At 51.7% G+C, this 19,487-nt stretch overlaps 1 protein-coding gene across 1 annotated transcript in view; it reads right to left on the bottom strand.

Moving 5' to 3' along the window:
* AGAP3 (ArfGAP with GTPase domain, ankyrin repeat and PH domain 3) overlaps positions 1-19,487 on the bottom strand; it is a 148,465-nt gene that overhangs the window by 13,255 nt on the left and 115,723 nt on the right. The window contains exons 12-13 of the mRNA XM_010563653.1: positions 6,823-6,996; positions 1,996-2,157 (exon numbers count right to left, since the gene is read on the bottom strand). Of these exons, the coding sequence (XP_010561955.1) occupies positions 1,996-2,157; positions 6,823-6,996 (336 nt within the window). The remainder of the gene's footprint in view (positions 1-1,995; positions 2,158-6,822; positions 6,997-19,487) is intronic.

The raw sequence follows: 19,487 nt of genomic DNA, 5'->3' as shown, positions 1-19,487 counted from the left end.
AAGGTGCCCGCCCCCCCCCCCCCCCCAAAAAATCCCTATGAAATGACAAAAAAACTGGGATGGCTCAAAGATTCATGCATTTGGCATCCAAGGAGGAGGGTGACAATCAGCTGGTCTGCCCACCTCGATGCAGAGGGCAGGGAATTCTGCCAGGGGCCAGATCACACATGTCTTGTAGAAAAGCGACTAATTTAATTTTAATACTTTGAGCAGTGGTTAGTCCATATTACTGCTCCATAAAAGTGTGCCCACATTTAATTACCTTTTCCACTAAGAAATTGTATTCACTTTTGTGTAACTTGAGATCCCAGCCTCTGCACCTTCTCATGCACCTGTCAGCTATGCTGAACAGCCTTGCAGGACCAGACTTCTTTCTCTGTAAGTACTGAAAACATCAGTCCTTCGCTTCTCAGTCTTCATTCTGGTAAGCTGAATACCTTAATGTCGACATCATAAATACATTCATCAGAAATACATTCATCAGACCCAAGTCTGTTTTGGGACCTTCTTTACAACTCTGCCCAGTATTTCCATGCTCTCTTGGAGTATTATTTCCAGGATGAGACACAGTACTTTAGCACATGCTTTCTTAGTCTCACGTGTAGGTGCAAAGTCATTCTACTCTTTGGTATCCCACTTTTCAGACATATAAAGAATACATGTCTCTCTTTCTTTTTGCCAAAGCACTGGATTGAGAACTGCAAACTAAGAGCTGATGTCTGGAAGGGCCATAATGTGTCTGAAGAGTCAACATATACCCATAGCTAAGAACGCATCAGTTGTTTAACAAAACGTAAATACAGATAATACTTCTTGCTTTCTGTGAGACATCCAGTGTCTATTATAGACTCAAATGATGCTCAAGATGCCTGAATCAACAAACGCAAAGGCTAAGTCTTAGTTGCTGGATGGGGGTTAAACCACGACACCTAAACTCAGTGGTTTTCAGATGAAGATAACTACAACAGAACTGCCAAACTCCTTTGCAGATCATCACCACAACATTTCTAAGACAGAAAACTTAAGAAGAGTTGTTCTGCCATGGGAAACCTCGGCTGCTGGACTACAGGCTGACCTGTGATTTGGAGCAAGATGCCAGGACAGCCACAGCACGCCTTGTTAGGTACAGGCTAACAAATGTACAGGCTAAAATGTTCTGGTTTGGTTTACAGTAGCTATTAGTTTCAAACACTTGTACTTAACCCCTCTCCCCCTGCCTTTAGCCATCTGAATTAAATCTTTATTTTGGTTTACTACAAAAGCTTACTGAGTGCTGTGGGACAGGATGACCTAGGATAAAGTCAAATCTTAAAGACTGAGGATCACTTTTCCCACAGAGGCTAATCATAGATGCAGGCTTTGGAGATCATGTTTGCCAAGCTGATCTCTCTACCTGGACAAATTTGGATGGCTTTTCATAGCAAAATGCACTTCCCTATGCCTTGCAGGCTCCCTGCCAAGCTTGGGTCCCTCTTCAAAAACCAGAGACACCAAAATATCTCAACAGAAAAACCATCAGTACTTTTAGCATAGGCAAAGCAATGTATACGTCTTCAGCTGGTTTCCTGAAGTAGATAAACTTTTCCAAAAGACCCTCAGCTTGAGGCGGATGGCCAGCATAGGTCTTTTAAATGATGAGAGTTTGGCAAATTTACAAGCCAACAGAAACAGGTTCTTTCTTGTGGTAGAAAGTGTCTGCACACCTTAAGCATAGTCAAGTACGCCTTAACTATGTGGTGTGCTCTGCTCTGCTAACACAGTTAGTAATTATTATTAGCACTAATAGTATATGCAGTCATGGGCATGATGGCAGTCCTGCTTCCACTGCAGGTGAGAAATCAAGGGCAGATCAAGAGGGGCTGGTTGCTCCTTTCTGCCTAAGCACAAGCTGGCTCGGACAAGGAGCGCTCCAAGCCCCAGGACCTGACGAGCCCCGGCAGGACTCCTGGGTGCCCGGTGCGCAGAGGTGCCCCCCAGGCAGAAGACCTTTCCTACCTTCTGCTGCTGTGCTGGGGCCATCAGGCCGGGTCGTCCCTGTGCTCTTTTTCCTGCGATGCTTCTTCCTGTTCGCATGTGGTGATGGAGGTGGCTCCAGCTTCGGGCTGGCAGCACTGGAAATGTTTGGGCTGGAGCTGAGAGAATCGGCAGTACCGTTAGCTGGGAACAAAGATAAAGAAAGTAATGTACAGCAAGACAGTGACAGTCTGTTCTTTCTAGAGACAACCAAGTGTCCTGGAGACAGCCCCAATGTTCTGCCTGGCTCAAAATGCACAGACCCATGAGACAGGACAGCACCCGCACTCAGCCCCGCTGCATGGGGCAGCTCCGACACCCACTCCAGCTCAGGGCTGGCAGGCTCCTTGGGCAGGGTCAGGCTGGACACACTCTGCACTGGGATTCATCCGGGATGATCACACCGAGACAGCGCTGGCACCTACGTAGCCGGGACAAGCACAGCGGCATCACTGGGGGCAGCCCGACATGCCAGCCTCTCGGCGCACGTCCCTGTGCATACTGCTCAATGGCAGTGTCCTCACAGGGCAATGCGTGCGTTTTGGGAAGGGACAGTCCCAGGAGGTGTTTTCGGCCCCCCAGGTGCAGATCCAGGTCCCGGGATCTGCAGTACTGCTGCAGAAGCATCGATCCCCCACGGCACCGCTCTGCCAGACGAGGTGACTGGGGTTGCCACACTTAGGAACCTAAGCATGATGGTCTCAATAGGCTTCCGATATGGAGCTGAAGAAGCTGCATCCCCAGCAGCAACGCACCAAATTTATCCTCAATCATACTGTTCCTTACAATTAATAGCAGAATTAGAAACAATCAGGGAGCTGCCTAATTACTGTCAATTAGAGCGCGCTAATCAAGCTCCGATCACACACACACACGCTGCCGCTGCACTCACCATTAAATGTCAAATTTCATTAGAGACCAGCAACAAAATCAAAAGCCTGACATTCAATTTCAGCAGCACACACAGCGCAGGCTTCCAATCAGCATAAAAATGCAGACTCCGGGGAAGGCAACGAGGCGCAGGAGCCCTCGCTGCACTGTTAACCCTCTCTGAAATACACTCCTGCCTCTCCAGTGTCCACCCGCCCACAGGGCACACATGGCAGCTCCGCTCCCAGCTTGCTTCTGCCCTGGGCAGCTTGCTGTCCTCTTTGCAGCAAGCCAGTGTCTCCCGCTAAGTCCTAACCTCCAATTTCCATGTTTTGTGGCACCTGAAATTAAGAAAGCAATCACAGCATCTAACAAGGGCAGCACCCTCCAGCAGTGGGGACTGCCTGTGACTTGGCAAGCCCTTCTCCCACTCCAGCCTAGCCTCTGCTCTCCTGTTTCAGCCCGGCTTGGTCTCTGGGGCTTGGTCTGTCTCTGTGTGGCAACACAAACATCCAACAATGGGGCAGAGAGGGCTACAGGCAGTGGCCAGGAGCTGCCCCATGCAGAGGTCTGGCATGCAGCTGGTGTCCTCCTCACAAGGCTGGGAACGGATGCGGCATCAGAGCTCTTCTATCTCTGGTTTCTACTACATTTGACACACACTAGTAGGGTGTTTCTGTTGCTATTTATCCACAGGGAAATAGTTCACCCTTGACAATTAAGAGAGATAAATCTAATAGAATCAGACTTCAGTTTTATAAATATAAATTACTGATACTCTTCAACAGGACTACACTTGGAACAGGTGTGAGGCACCTTCATCTCCCAGCCTGGATGCCACAGGGGACCTGAACTTTCTCGTCTGAGGCTACACATGGTGCATCCAGCCTACCTCTGCTGCCCACCTGCTCACCAGGATGCCCTCCGGGCCAAACCATGCACCGCCAGCATCCTGCCCCCCTCCGCTCATCCGCTCATTGTAGAGGGTTCATGCATTTCTGCAGCTCCTGCCAACGTGCTTGCAGGCTGCGGTGAGCCTGACATCTCACGCTCCGCAGAGCAGAGATCACCCACGTCCCTGCTCTTCTTACCACCTAGCAGCTAAAGACACAGAGCTGGGGGCTTCCAGGGCCCCCAGTGGGGTAGGGATGGGACTGCAATGGGGCAGGGGCAGAACGTGAAACACGCTCTCTCTACAAGATCAGGTATTGCTTGCTCTCCCTCTTTTCCCAGCAGGACAGAAGTGAGCTCCTCTGACACACCCAAGGACTTCCAGGTCCCCATCTCACCATGGGAAGCCTTCCACAGGCAGGCGTGGGACCTCCTGGTTCCTCCCTCCGAACCAGCTGGCCTTACAGGCAGCCCCTGGTTCTCCACGGGTGGGCGCAGAGGTCCTCCCGTAAAGGACAAACACAAAACGTGCTGGAGTGTGTTTACATGGCCTGTACAGCTTGTCCCACCCCTCTCCCATGTGCTCTCCAGGTCACAACTGGAGGAGGCAGCCCGTCCCTAGGAGCCGTGAATGCAGCCTGCACCCTCTGCACGCGCCTGCAAGTCTGCTCTGAGCAGAGGAATATTCCTCATCCTGCCACGCCATTTAGAGCTGGAAATAACAGCGGAGAACTCAGACCCGGGCTGCACGGACACGGTGGCACAGCCAGGGTTCAGGCGCAGATGCAAGGCATGCCTGCTTCGGCTTAGCTCAGCCCTGCAGCAGAGGGGCGGACATGCTGCTCAGCCGTGCAGGACGCACTGCCTGTCCCCCCAGAAGCCCTCTCCCTCATGACACTGAGAACCCACTTTTTCTGCTGGCTGCTGCCTGTGCAGGTACGCAGCCCAGAGAGCCGCCAGCCTGGTGTGTGCACAGCCCAGGGCTGCTCCAGCTGACCGGGACAGGAGCCCGGGCTCGCCACCTCCCTGGGGCCAGGGCTTTGCTCCAGGGGCGCCACCTGCCCCAGCCCTTCCTCAACAGCCCTGAGCGGTTCTGCAGACGGGAGACGGATGCTGGGAGGTATGAAATTGCTGCTTTTCCCACCAGCGCAGTGGTGATGGTGCTGTGAGCTGTGAGCTGGGTGATGGACTGCAAGGCTGCTCCAGGAGGCTCCCGGGACAGCCGGGCCGGTTGCCCCTCATATCCTGCGGGCCCTTCAGCACGGCCGGCCCAGTGACGTGTCTGTGGACCACTAATGCCAGGGCAGGGCAAGGCAGGATCGACCCACGGGGCTTGGGGTCCAGCACAGTGCAGCGGGACCTGAGAGTGGACGAGCAGCCTTCACTGCTCAAGACACACAATTAGCACTGAGCTGACATCTCACCCCTCCACATCACCGGGAGAAGAAGCAGCTTCTCAGCTCCCGTTTGCGTCAGTCTCCTGGTTACTTTGCATGAAAGAGGTAGATTGCTTCGGGTGGCTGCAAGCGCAGCAGGCTCCTCCCGTGGACAGGGAGCAGAGGCTGTCTTGGTCTCCTGTGACACTCAGGCCAGAGCCAAGCCAGGCAAAATGCACAGCATGGCCATGCTAGGCCCTTGGGCTCCTCAGGGGGACTGCTGGGAGGAAGACGAGACCTGCTTGGATGGTTCCTGGGGCAGGAGGCTATCCAGGCAGACAGCTGCTGTCCGGAAGGGCTGTGCCACAAAATTCACCTGTGCAAAGGCAAGGTGCGTGCGGACTGCAGCGCTGCCCGTCTGCTCACCTGCACCAGGGAGCGCAGACCCCGCTGCTGCGCGTACAAGGGCACGCTCGGCAGTTAGCATGGAGGCTCTGCTGCCTGCCTGCACGACTCCAGTGGGTCAAGGCAAGGTGCTGCCCGTGGTGGGGCACCCCTCTCCCGGCCCGAGGACTGGTCCTGCAGCATCCCAGCAGATGCGCCTGTGTCCGAAGCAGCGCGCGGAGCGGCGGTCCCCCCTCGCACCCCGCTTCCTCCGGTGCTGGAGGAGTGGAGGCTGCCCTGCTGCACCCTGTGTCCGAGGCGAGGGGAGGGGGGGGCTGCCGGCACATTAATGCTCAGAGCTGCGCCCTTCCGCTCCCGTCGCCTGTGCTGCCCCATCAGCAGTAACAGTCTGATTAATTCGCTTCCAGCAGGGAGCTGATGGGGCCAATGATGGAGCCGCTGCATCAGGCGCGCTGAAATTGATAGTTTTTCACAGTTACAAATGAGGAGCCTCCTCAGCTGCAAATGGCGCCCGCACAGTCGGACTCCGGTAATGATCATAAAGAGGCTCTCTTTAAACTGCGAAAGCCCCTGGGACCGAGCGGGGGGGCGGCTGCCGCGCTAATGAGAACTACAAGGGGCGAGCAGGCATGGAAATGGCTCCTCCACTCTTGATGTGCATTTAACTGCTTTTTTAGTGCGGCGGCAGAGCCAGGAACGAAGGAGTGATGAATGCAGCACAAAAGCATTTATTTTCCAATTCGGCAAAGTGGCTACGTTGGGAAATGTATGAATTATTTTAATTCACTCAACTGTCCTGAAACATCACAGAGAGCGAGTGAGCGTGGGGGGAGGGGGCGGGCGGCGCTCAGTGTGTGCTCCAGAGACAGGAATTACTCCTATTCGTTCAACTGCCCCAAAATCTGGGAGCTGGGGCTGCTGACGAGGAGCAGAGATGGGGGAAAGCAACGGTTATCCCTTGCACGGTGAGCTGAGAGTGGGGCAGGTGGAGGAGAGAGGTCAGAGAAGTCCTCAGAGCAGCATCCCTTGACTGGAGGGAGACTGCTTTACCGTGCTCGGCAAGAGAGCTTCTCCCCCCAGTTTGGACGCTGCCAGCTGACCCTCACGAAGGTGGACAGTCCCAACAAGGCCCCAAGGGCTGTGTCTGACACCCGTGAGCAAAGTCTGGGCTCACAGCCACAGGGCATAGCTCAGGATTGCCCCATCACCAAAATAAGCCTCCCCACCTGCTGCAGCTGAGGGGAGCAGGGTCAGAAGTGCTACTTACAGGGGTTGGGGCAGCTGCCAGGGATAGCCACAGCCTCGTTCCACTGGTCTGCGCTGGAGACGGAGTAGGAGCGCTGGTGCATGCCGTCTGGCTTTGAGCTGAAGCCCACCAGGTTGATGCCGCTGATGGAGCGCTCTGAGTGCAGGGAGGTACTGCTGGTTGAGTGGGGAGCACCTGCAAGAGAGACATGAGTTTAGCACGGACCAGCTGCTGCCCTGAAGCACAGTGGAAGAAGGAAAAGCTGTCCTGTACCTGATGTGACATGCCCTCCTGGTGGCCCTGCCTGAGGACAGGCTCTGTCTGGCTCTCCTCTCCCAAGGGGTGGAAGTGCATCAGCCCCCAAAGGTGCTGAGAAAAGAGCACTGCTCAGCACACACCACTTCTCAGAGGGACACCCAGCTTGATGGATTTCAACCCAGCACCCTGAGATGCACAGCTAGGCATCTTGGCTCACAGCCTCCTTCTCCAGCCAGATTTTGCAGCTGGAGTTCATGGTCTGCTCATAATTTTCACTATAGCCTTTAGGTACCTGGACAAACACAAGCCCACCCCATAGCCCGCGTGTCCATTCTCACTCCTTAACTTCACCTCTTGTGTGTCCCGAGCAAGAAATACAACCATGTTGGAGGCACTAGGAGTGAATGGAAAATCACATGGAGGATGTCAAAGGGACAAGCAGGGGAACAGACGTCTGTAAGGTGGGGATTGTGGGTGGGAACGCCTCTTCCCACTAGCTGAAAATCCCTGCGGCTGAGCCCAGGAGCTTGAACCCCAAAGAAAGGAGTGGTTTTGGGACCAGAGGCCATCACAGAAGACAAGATCACTCAGTGATTCAAAATGGGTCAAGTGTTTCTGGATTACAAGAATATACACAATTTCCAGAATAATATACAGAGCAGTTCTGACAAGGAGCAAAAATCTTGCTGTTCAAGGATGCAGGCAATCTGTTAAGGAGGATGATGCTGCCCTAGAGAGATTACCCTACACCTGCCCACTACAAGCACTTTCCTATGCCTGCCCTTAGGGCATTCAGCTCCAGCCACCGTAGAGCAAGTGCTCTGGGAGCTCGGGGGCGAGCAAAGGGTCCCTTTCCCTACTCTGAAGCTATGTTTCTTCCTTCCACACCCGGAGGCGCAGATGCTGAGCTGGGACTCCCACACCAGCCCTTCTGTCCATGGATGAGTGCAAGGCCCGTTGAATGGCTCCAGCTGCAGTGTGCCTGGCTGATGGGATGCACAACCATAGCCTGACCCGTCTGCTTGCTCCAGCCTCGCCAGAGGTGACCACCCCGTGGCCATGCAAGGAGCCAGGCTAAGAGAGACCGAGCAACTTGTTTCATGGGACTGGGATGTAAGTGGGATCCTTTCACAGAATCAGGATGGAGAGCAGATGGACACCTGCAGGAGCAGGTCCCCACCTGGATCTGCTGCAGCCAGGACAACTCACCTGACCATGTCTTTGCTGTGTAAAACCAGCCTCATTTTGCTCTCACAGCACAGCTGAGGTTGAAAGGGACCTCTGGAGGTCATCCTGTCATCCTGGTCAAGCAGGGCCACCCAGAGCCAGTTGCCCCAGACTGTATCTGGATGGTTTTTGAGTATCTCTAAGGAGGGAGACTGCACAACCTCGCTGGGCAACTATTCCAGTGCTTAGCCACCCTCCACAAAGAGCAGAGCCCTGTAAAATCCCATGTGGAGCCCTGGATTCTGTACATAAAGTTACGTTTCTGTCCCTGCTGTTTCCATGAAAACCTAAGAAATGTGATCTGAATGTCACTGGTGCCTGAGTGCTGCCTGAAGCTGCAGAGTGCCTGAAACAACAGCTCAAGAAGCCCAAATCCCCCCCTACAAAAGTTGGATCCAAGGTGTGTGCTGAACGGAGGGGTAATGTGGGCCATCAGCCCTGCATCAGGCATGCCTGCCATCCACAACCACCTTTCATTCATCACCAGCACGGTGGGTGCCTCCCACCCTTCTCTTCCATGTGCCCACCCCGGACCAAAAACCCCCTTTCTCTGCTGCACTGTGTAGGGACTACCTGTAAGCCTTGCCTGCAGATCCTGCCTGCCCCGGCAGCGGCAATGCAGAGCTCGCATGGCCGCGGTGCCCCGCAGCCCCGAACTGCCAGGGCCCTTTCCCGTGGGGCAGGAGCAGCAGAGCCGCCGGCTCATCTGCCTCCAGCCCGGCTGCCGCACGCTCCCCCTCCCTCCCCTTGTTCAGCGCCACAGAAACACGTGTAAAACCATGACACTGACTTTGCCTCTAATTAGCCCTTAATTTACAAGACACACTCGGAAGGGTAATTAGCTGGCGCTCCGCTCCTGACTGCCGCATCCATCTCCTCTCGCCTCCTCGTGGGAGGGAGCCTGCTGCCACTGGAGCAGGGACAAGGCTGCTCTCCCGGGACTGGGAAGAGCTGGGTCCTGGGGACCCCGCTGCTGGGCTGGGACAGGATGGGATGGGACAGGACGAGCTGCCCCCAGAGCTCAGGCAGTGCCCGCCAGCCCCAAGCCAGGCTGCGCACACAGCACGTGTCTATTGCCACAGCCGTAGAGGAGAGGGACGCAAACAGCAGGAGTGCAGAGTGCCTGGGAGAAGCTCCTCCAGCAAAGGGGAAAGTCCTGCAGGGCCCCAGGGAGCCCAGATTTGCCCCTTGCACCTCCACCCCAGCCATACTGGGAGCCCAAGCCTGCAGGCACGTGCCCTTCCATCGTCTCCTCCGAAGAGCAGCGCGGGCTGCCACAGACGCCCAGGTGCCCCAGCCCTTACCAGAGCCAGGGACATGTGATTCTGCCGTGGCCAAGGCACCCTCCAAACCTGCGCCCAGCGATGGACCTCCTTGGTTTTGTGGCACCGTGCGGTGGGTGAAGCTGGGCAGCAGGAACAAGTGCTGGCAGCAGGAAGGGAATATACTGTGGTCAGACTTGCAGAGCAGCAGCCCCAGGCACCTCAAGTGCCTGCCCCGCAGCCCCGCTCGGCTTTGCCAGCGGCCGCCCTGGGAGCACACCACACTGCCAGGGCAGGCGGCCACAGCTGCGGCGTGACCTGCGCCAGGCCTGCGGGACGCCAAGTGTGTACAGAAGAAGACGTGCTTGGGAAAGCCGCCGACACACGCTCAGAGCCCACACGCACGCCCACCCGACCCTGCACCAGCGCCCAGCATGAGCCTCCCGAATCTGATGCCTGCCTTGCCAGCAGCGTGTGCCACGAAGAAGCAGCCCCAATTTGAAATGAAACGGTGCTGCTACGACTTCCAGGAACAGCTTCTATCAGCCTCTGCAGTCTCTCCAGGAGCTCCCAGCTGCCTGGATTCACCCAGCTGCAGAGAAATGTCCTCGCAGCCCAGCCGCTCGCTTGGCTCACGGACCTCTTGGCCATGCAACTCTGGCTTGTCCCAGGGATCTGCAAGGTGGTCCCAACAAGGCTAGAGCTCTAAGGAATTGTGTCCCTTTGGAAGTGACACCACCGGCAGTCGCTGGATATGTTCCCTTTAAATTAGGCAAGCAAAGTGAAAGGTGAATTAAAAGGCTACATGTAAAATACTAACTGCCTCTCTGAGCCAAAGCCTCCAGGAACTGAACTCTCCCTGACCCTGCCTACAGTCCCCCAAGCAAAGCTCTCCCAATCACTATTTCCTCAAAAACCCAGAAAAAAGAGATTCATGTAGACATGTTAGTGTGACCTCACCAGCAGGCAAGGCTTCATGATACCTTTTTAAGTAAAGCCTAACTGATGACACAGCAGTAAATGGAAAATGACCTAAAAACAGAATGTCATTTTTCTCAGCGTGGAGTGTGGCAGCCTGGCCACTTCAGTAAAACACCTGAATCAAAGCAAACTGGAAATTCTTCATTAAGGTATGGACACACAGGGAACTGGACAAAAATGAGTTAGCAAAAAGGGGTACTGCCAGTTGGGAAGGAGATAATTTGCAGAGTCACTTGAGGATCTTTGGACAAATCTTTGGACAAATCTAGTATTTTCAGCAGTGATTTGGCAAAATAATACAGGGGTTCTGGTGAAATTTCCTGGTGACGTTAAGTTGGAAGCACTGCCAGTATTCTGGAGATGAAGATGGCATACAGGACTAGATGATTTTGAAAAGTGAGCTAACAAAACCACAACAAAATTTATTTAGTACACAATGCAAAGACATGTACTCTGGAACTAATGGGACTGATTCAGAAAAAACTGGGGAAGTACATACTGTTTGCCATGGGATTTGGATTGCACTGCAATGACATGAATGTTTGCACTAGGCTGGGGCTCTTAACTGGGCACACCACAGGAGGAGGAATTCTGCAAGTATTGCCTCTTCACAGCATTACCAAACTATACCACCACTGAGGCTGGAAAGTCAAATGTGATCCCATGTGTGCAAGATGAGGTATGTCTTGCATAAGTGGGAAACGCACACTTTCTGCACAAAGCTGGTATGATGCCTCACCTAGATCCTCATGCACAACCTACCACCCTGAAAAAAACTAATTCAAGGTGGAATGGGTATAGAAAACAAAGGTGACTTTCCATTTCTACTAATCCTATTAGCCCACCTGCCCACATCCTACAACCTGCAGTCCTGAACTACTGCAGACTGCCAGTAATAGCAACACGAAGTGTACGGACATGCTAAGTCACATGGTTTTTTAATAGGAGTAATACAGAAATACCTACATTCTTGACAACTTCATTGAGGAAAGGACTACTTCCTTCTCTTCCTTGAACATACAATAACCTGACCAGCACTGAACAAACCAAGCTGTGACACATCAGCTCTACCTCCTACCACTAGCATCCAGCATCCACTTCTGAGGAAGCTCTGGGTGAAGCCAGATGTCTCCTTGATGCACATCCTGGGTGCTGAGTGTCTGCAGTCTGGCCAGGACACGGAAGAGAGACTGCTTCAGCGGCACAGATGGATACGCTCTGCGCACCAACAGACAAAGGACAGATACCAGTGATTATGGTCCTGGGCTAATCTCTTTGCTGTGTTGGATGCTGTCAACCCAGGAATAAAGCCGTTTCAACCTAAGAAAGGGGACAGGGTCCCAAAGGCTCATCCTCCTTTGGCGAATGCACACAGCAGACTGCAACACAAAAATGTCTTCACACTCTCAGACTCCTGCCTGGTGATAACTCAAAGGAAGAGCTGTCTCTTGCTGGATTTATTCAACATTAAAATGTGATCAACAGGAGAATAGCCACATGGCAGCTAAATCCTGCTCTGCCTGTGCTTCTCCACACCAACTACCCTACTGCGGTCAGGATGGCTTGGTTGGATGTGATTATCAGAAGTCGTGCACAGCAAAGTGAGCTGGTAGCAGAAGAAACACTTTGAGAAGTTTGCAGCTCCCATGAAAACTGAAAGTCCAGACTTCTGAACCAGTTGCTGCTGTCTGCAGTGAGCTTCGCTCTCGGTTCCTTCGCTGGAGCTATGTTCTGGTACAGTGTAATTACTTATGGATGAGGTCATTGTTTTTGCTTGAGCAGAAGACTGGGCATCATCCTGTGGATACAGCTTGGCCTCAGCTCTTCAGGCATCCATCGTTTCTCAGCTGGACTATCCCAACGCGCTCTTTATCTCTGCATGAAGCCACCACGAGCACAGGCTGAGGCAGTGGTGGCAGGTGTTTTCAGAGAAGGCAGGAGGCTGGCTGGACACCTCATCTCAGCTAAGGCTGCTTGTATGTTCTTCTGCCTCCCAGAAACATGAAGGGTAGATCCCCGACCATCTGCACCCCATGACTTCCCTGAGGCCCTGCAGAGCTAAGGGCATGGACAGACAATTGCCTGCAGTTATGTTTCTGCAAGGAGCCACCGACCCCATCCCCACCTCAGCACTGCTCTCCTGGGGCAGACTGGCTGCTGCCAGCCCCTTACAACATGGAAGAAACTGGGTTCGTTCGGGGGAAAAGGGGTATGCTGAATTTTAGAGGCACAAGCTGGACAGCAGTTTGGGAATTCCCCCTTGTTTTATGGCCAAGGACAGCACAGGTCTTTTCTCTGAAGTGCCAGGTCTTGCTCTGGCACAGGAAGAGGGCTGCCACTGCCACACTGCGTTGCAGCAGAGACTGCCAGCTGTATGGCGTGAGGCGGTGATGGAGGTCACCCCAGGATGGCGTGAGGACACCCTGGCATGAAGCAAACCCTATTTTCTCTGGTACTGCAGTAGGCCAATAGCACACTGCAGATTAATGCTATTCACTACCTGCCAAACCATGTCGCAGAGAGTCATCAGTTACCACTATCCATTAACCAAAACTTTAAGGTACTTGTTGCCAACTGCTCATCATTTATTCCAAATAAACATCTGAATTACTGCAAGTCACCTTAGTGTACTGACTCTCAAATACTTTGTTGGTGTCCGCAGCCAGAGCACGTCTCAAAGCCTCCCCTTTGGAGGAGCTGTGCGTGTGGGGTAGCCGCAGCTGCTCTGGACCCCAACATGCTGCTCCTGGGCTGTGTGGAGCAGGCTGGATGGGTACCCACCTCCAGCTGGTGGGAAACTCCTCAGTTCCGAGAAACCAACTGGTTCTTGAGGGGAGGCGAGAGCCAATGAGCCTGGTTAAGCTGACTGCCTGCGAAATCCCTGCTGGTAAAGACATAATTCACCACTCTCCATCAATGGGCGGTCAGCTGCCATGTATACAGGAATGCAGCTGTCCTGGGAGCACCCCGCGGCTGCCTTTCCCAGAGCTGCCCCCACCCCTGGAGCAGGTCTGGAGCCAGAAGAGTCTCTGTCAGGTTGGTTTTCTGAATGAAGCACTGCATGCTGTTTTGCTGGACATAGTCCGTTCCTTCCTCTCGAACAATTCCTACCAGTCACGAGGCCAAAAACTGTAGGCTAGCTCTTATCAACAAGAAGCGTATGGATGGAGACATGTTATTTGAAAGACATCAACTTCAAAGTTCTCCTTGGGAGATAGCAGCAATGCTGAGCACCTATGTAGCCCCACAAGCACGGTGGGGCATGTTCTGAGACGACAGATGTCCTTTCCAGCTCTGCCAACAGCGAATGTCTGTGCGAAATCACTGATCCAAACCGCAGGCGGCCGAGGTTTCCCAGCCCTGCTTCTTAGCAAGGCTATCAGGATCTGCCAGCTTGCACATGGTGGGAGCCATTGCCTTTCACTGGGCCTCACAGATGCTCTGACACAGGGGAATCTCCCTCCTGTCTTAGCACTGCATTTGGAGAGCACATTTTTGGACATATGCACATGGTAAATGACTATATAACACCCCAGCTCCTACCAAAGCTAATCCGTAGTGAGTACAAACCACCAGGAGAAACAGCTCTGTGTAGTCCAGACATCTTTGGGAGGACCAAAAACCCAAGCTGCCTGCAGCAGGACGGGAAGGGCTGACCGTGACACCGTTACCATTTTATACTTCTATCTCCCAACCAAAACTCAGGGACACAGGAGATAAGCCAAGGTGTCCCAAGCCAACACACCAGACTCATCTCTGGTTCAGACGGTGTCCGACTCCATGTACAGATTTAGCAGGACCCCAGCAAACCGGAGAAGCCTGTGAACACGTACTGCAGTGACGGCTGCTCCCCAAAATCCTCAGGCACCAAGAGCACGCCAACAGCCTAGAAAGTACAGGCAGCTGCAGCTACTCGGTCCTTCTCCAGCCTGAGCTCTGCCCAAACCAAGCACCCACGCAGAGCCCACGGGAGCACACCTTGTCCGCTCACCGTGCAGCTCCACTGGCCAAGGAAGGGTGGCCAGAGTTGTGTGGGGAAGAGGCAAATCTGCCGGGAGAGCTAGTGACAGCACATTTGGACAAGGAGTCAGAATCAGCCAGAAGGAGCCCTCTGATTGTCTGATCTTTTCTGCACAGCATAAAATTACACCATAGGTCTTCCACTAATTTACTCCTGTCTGAACTACAACGTATCTTTTAGAAAATCTTCTAATCTTGATTAGAATATTGTCAGTGACAGAGAAATCACAGCAACTCTTGATAAGTAGTTCCAGTGGTTAATTACCCTCACCGTTGAAATTTGCACCTTATTTCTAGTCTCAATTGTCTTGCTTCTTCTACCCGTTATTGGATCTTGGTATATTTTTATCTGATAAAGAGCTCTCTATTACCAAATTTTTGTTCCTATATAGGTACTTACAGATGGTGTTGAAATAATCTCTTAACCTTTTCTCCGATAAACTAAACAAATTGAGCTCCTTGAATCTTTCACCACGAGGTGCATTTGGCAAGCATTCATTGTTTTTACAGCTATTCTCTGAGCCCCTTCCAATCTATCAGTTTCATTCTCATACTGTGGACACATGAAATCCATGAACTTCAGCCCTCTAGAAGTCCTCTCCATCCCAAAACCAACAGTCACCATCAACACTTCAGAAAGACCTTGACCACATCTTCTAGAATTCCTGAATTAAATAATTCAGACTTGCTGATTCAAACATGTCTAAATCTCCTACCTGCTGTTTAATATGCTTCTTAATTACAGTTGGAATATGAAGAATTCATCATTCTGTGATAAGATATATCATCTTGCCTCTTCCCAGACAGCAAACAGAAGTGTTCACTGAACACTTCTTTTTTTTTCTTTATCAACCATTCTACTATTTCCATACAGTAATGAACGAATGCTGGTTTTAGGATTCACTAGTTCCTAATAAACTTGAAAAAAAACTTTTCACCATCTTTAACTCTGCTGGTTACCCCTTCTGTATCCCCTTCTGCAACCATAGTAATGTAGGCTCCTGGAACTAGCCAAGAGGGGGAAGGTGAGCTGGGAAATGAGCTTCAGATACTAAATCCATCACTTCTATTTGTGTGTTATGTAGAGTCTCCATGGAACATGTAAAAGTTGAAGATTAGGAACTTGGTAAGATATATGAACAGTGACTATTCTCATGATTCATAGGCTAAAAATACTGTCATGCAGTGATCAAGATGCTGTGGAGAAGGCAGCCACTTCAGCAGAAGCTCACCAAGTACAGGGCACAAGACAAGTGTAAAGTCAAGACACATCGCGTGGTGGTGAAGGAGAGAGAGACCCTGCTGCACTTCCACACTGCACCGCCGAGACCAGAACAGGAAAAAGCACCTGGGAGGACACAGGAGCTGCTTTGAGCTCAACATCCTGGATCTGCATTAGAGGAGGAACCGACATGCAAGATTTGTCTTTTTTTCAAGTAAAGCAGCTATGAGAGAGAAGGAGAGAGAGGTTTCCCTCTAGGAGAAAGGCAGCAGAGATGACAGACTGGGGCAGAAGTCCGCAAACTAAGCAATTCTCAGATGTGGGAGGCAGTGTCGGTCTTTCCATCAGCTGAGGCACTGATGCCACTATAGAGAAAGGTGACGGGTAGCTCTACCCAGCCACTGTGGTGTGCTGACTCTTGTTTCTAAGTTCTTAATCAACAGCATAATTTGCTATATGTATTTAACTTCTTCTCTAAATTTGATTGGTACTATGCGTGGTCTGGGGAAGCTGGGCAGGCACAAGGTGCACGACTTCTCCACAAGCAATGAACCCAGATAAAATGGTGAAATAAAACCTTTGTGCAGCCGTAACCAGAGCAAGTCTGGGAACGTCAGGAGCTGGAATGCTTCCCACAAAGCCAAAAGGGTCACTTTGAGGGCTGCTCATAATTAATCACTCACGGCGGATGTTAGTCTGCAGAGCTCTGGCAAGGGGCTAAATGGCAGAGAGAGCCTCCACCCGTGGTTCCAGCTGGCCATGCAGGACCACACTGGTGTTATCAACTACCGACCTACTGGAGCTTTCAACTGCTGCTCAATACTTATCGATTACTTTATTATGTTGCTGTTATTTTTATTGCTTTTTATATACATATGAATACACAGATGTACAAAGTATGTTAGCACAATGCAGCTTGCTCCCCTCCACTTTCTTTTGTTCCTGTGCATTCTTCACTATCTGGACAGAGAGTGAGTAGTTTATGTCTCCTCTTAACCCAGATTAATACATTTTTCAGCAGTGCAACGTTCCTTTTGATTTTAACTTTCTGGTATCCAGTAAAATGTTCTTTAAAAACTCCTAATTATGCTTCACTTTTTTTTTTTCTGTTTAAGTTCTTTCTCCCAAATGATCTGGCTCATAATTGCTTTCAGCTTTGTGAAATTGGCTCGGATATATATTTTTGTGTGCGTGTGTCTGTGTATGTCTGTGTTTAATACTCTCTATTTCTGATTTGAATTTTACTCTGCCTGAACACCAGTACAACAAAGTCAAGGTTACTTCTACCTAAGCCACTACTGAATTTTAGTTTTGTGATTCATTCTCCTCATCTGCTTAGATGAGGGTAACTACTGCATTCGCCATGGGGGCTTCTTTGAACCAGTAGGATTCAGAAAGTCTGAGGAAGCTTTAGTGTCACCTGGCTAAGTCCTTCAGTGACTATCACCACAATAATGTAATTTACTCTCCAATGTGCTATAATGAAATACTTCAGCAACTGTTTCTGAGACATGCAAACCGAAGTGCTGGGAATGAGCAGTGGGGAGTGGAGGAAGGAAAAATGGTCCTTGTTTCGGATCTCTCTCCTGGTCTGTTAATATGACCAGAGGTGTCACTTACAGCCTCGGTAGAAACCTGAAATCATAAGCTGCAGAAAATGTACAAGTAATACTGTTTAAAATACAAACCAGAAAAGATACTGTGCAGCTGAAAAGTCCAAAAGAGATCACCAAGACAGCGGTGGGAGACAGATAATCATGACAGGTTGCAACGATACGAATCACCATTTGCATTTACAGTCAGAAGCAGGAAGCCGAGTCTGATATAAAATTGCAGGAAGGAAGAAAGCAGACCCAGAACTTTTTGGGTTTGCTGCAGAAGTGTGGACCTGGACAAGTATTGCAGTGAATGATGAAAAACCAGCATTTGCACACAGCTCACGAATGCTAGCAACTGAAAAGGCCATTCAGCTTATGCTAGAATTGTATTATATTGTATTATATATGTAGTTCTTACATAACTTCTGTTTCTAAAGCTATTCACTCATAACATGTTTTATACACTCCTGCTTGCTTCGCCCACAGAGGCTGCCTCGCACACAGCAACACAACCACCCAGTGTGCACAATACCAAGAGAGACCATGGATCAGCTCGAAGTTCTGCACAGGTCCCTAGGAGGGAACAAAGCAAGCACTGCTCTATTTGGAGCAAGCCCGTAACAGAATGACTCTACCCCTTGTCTGCTAGCAATAGGTTTTTGCACCTTCCTCTCGGGCACCTCGCTGTCTAGCAACAGAATGAAGACCCCAGCCACCGACCCCATGTGCCTGTAGTGCAGCGCAGTAAAGGAGAGATCTGGAAGGGGGACTCAAACCAGGAGTGGCAGCCTGCACTCAAGAAGGGATGAGCTGGCAGGAAGACTGGGTGACAGCAGAAAGGGCACGAGTTTGTTACCCAGAACAAGTTGCTCCCCTGCCCCTTTCCCTGTTGCAGCACAAGCGTGGTCTGTGTGGAAGAGAAAGCATGGTTTTCTGGAAAAGGTCCTCAGTCCACCTCAGGAGAATACCGGCTACTCTGCTGCCCCAGTATTCCTTGGCAACGTGGGGCAAGTTATTTATACGGAGATTTTTCACAGGTGGCTACTAATTATACCCTCTTCATTTTTCCAGGTGGCCTGTGCAAGACACCCAGAGCCAGATGTTCAGAAATCCAGGATGCTTATAACTACAACTGCAGTCGATGGGGCTGGCTTGCTGCCCCTGTGTGACGAAGCTGCGTGCCCATCTGGCTTCCCTCGGCACTTCCATCATCCCTGGGCAGGGCTCTGATCATCAGAGTGTTCTGTCTGCCTTGTTCTTTTCTCCTCCTCACTTTCTCTGAGGCCTTTTTCCCTGTTCAGCCCTGCAATGCACAGCTCCTTTAGTGTTCTAGCAAGTAATAAGTGTATCAAGTCCCAGTAATTATCTCTAATTAGGGTTAGTGATTATACTGTTGGGTCGGAGAAAATCAATCTCTGGTTTCCCATCAGGGAGGGCAGAGAGAGTCAGGGTGGGGAGGGGAGGAAGCACTGGCAGCTCCCTCCCGTGCTCCCATTCCTCCCACGAGCTTCTCCCTGCCCGCACTGCTAATGGTGCTGCTCGTCCCAAGGACCAGGAGCTCCATGTGGGGAGACGGGTCTGAGCACTGGCAACTGGGGCAGAGCCTCACCCCTTCACTGGTCTGGACAAGGGAGAGGGCAGCCCACCCCAGGGATGCAGAGCAAAGCCAGGGCTGTGATGGCATCACTGGGCCCAGCGTGGCCAGATGTTCTCACACCAGTGGCCAGCTCCGCAGAACAGGCCTGCGCTGCGGGTCCTTCTCGTGGGGACACTGGGGCTCGTGCCCTGTGTCTAGAGGCAAGATGGGAGTGAGGGGTGCTGGGGCTGTAGAGGCTGGGCTCCCTGGAAGGGCAGGATGGAGCGGAGACCTGAGGAGGTCCTACATCTCCTCTGGGCACAGGGTTTGTCAGGCGATGGCAGCCCACCTGGGCGATGCTCTGCTGTCCGAGTGAAGCCCGAGGTCAAAGGTACAAGTTGTACCCCAGCATGCTTACCCTGCATACTCCTAGAGAACATGACTGCTGACCATGTGCGAGTCACGCCATGGCCATGGTCTAAAGGATAAAAGGTAGAAGGATTGGATACGCTGGATGACAGCTGTGGATGACGGTGAAAACT

Source organism: Haliaeetus leucocephalus, unplaced genomic scaffold (assembly GCF_000737465.1).
Source record: "Haliaeetus leucocephalus isolate CR32 unplaced genomic scaffold, Haliaeetus_leucocephalus-4.0 Scaffold0, whole genome shotgun sequence".
NCBI lineage: Eukaryota > Metazoa > Chordata > Aves > Accipitriformes > Accipitridae > Haliaeetus > Haliaeetus leucocephalus.
The sequence above is the reverse complement of the archived record's forward strand: the minus strand, read 5'-3'. Positions and strand labels throughout refer to the sequence as shown.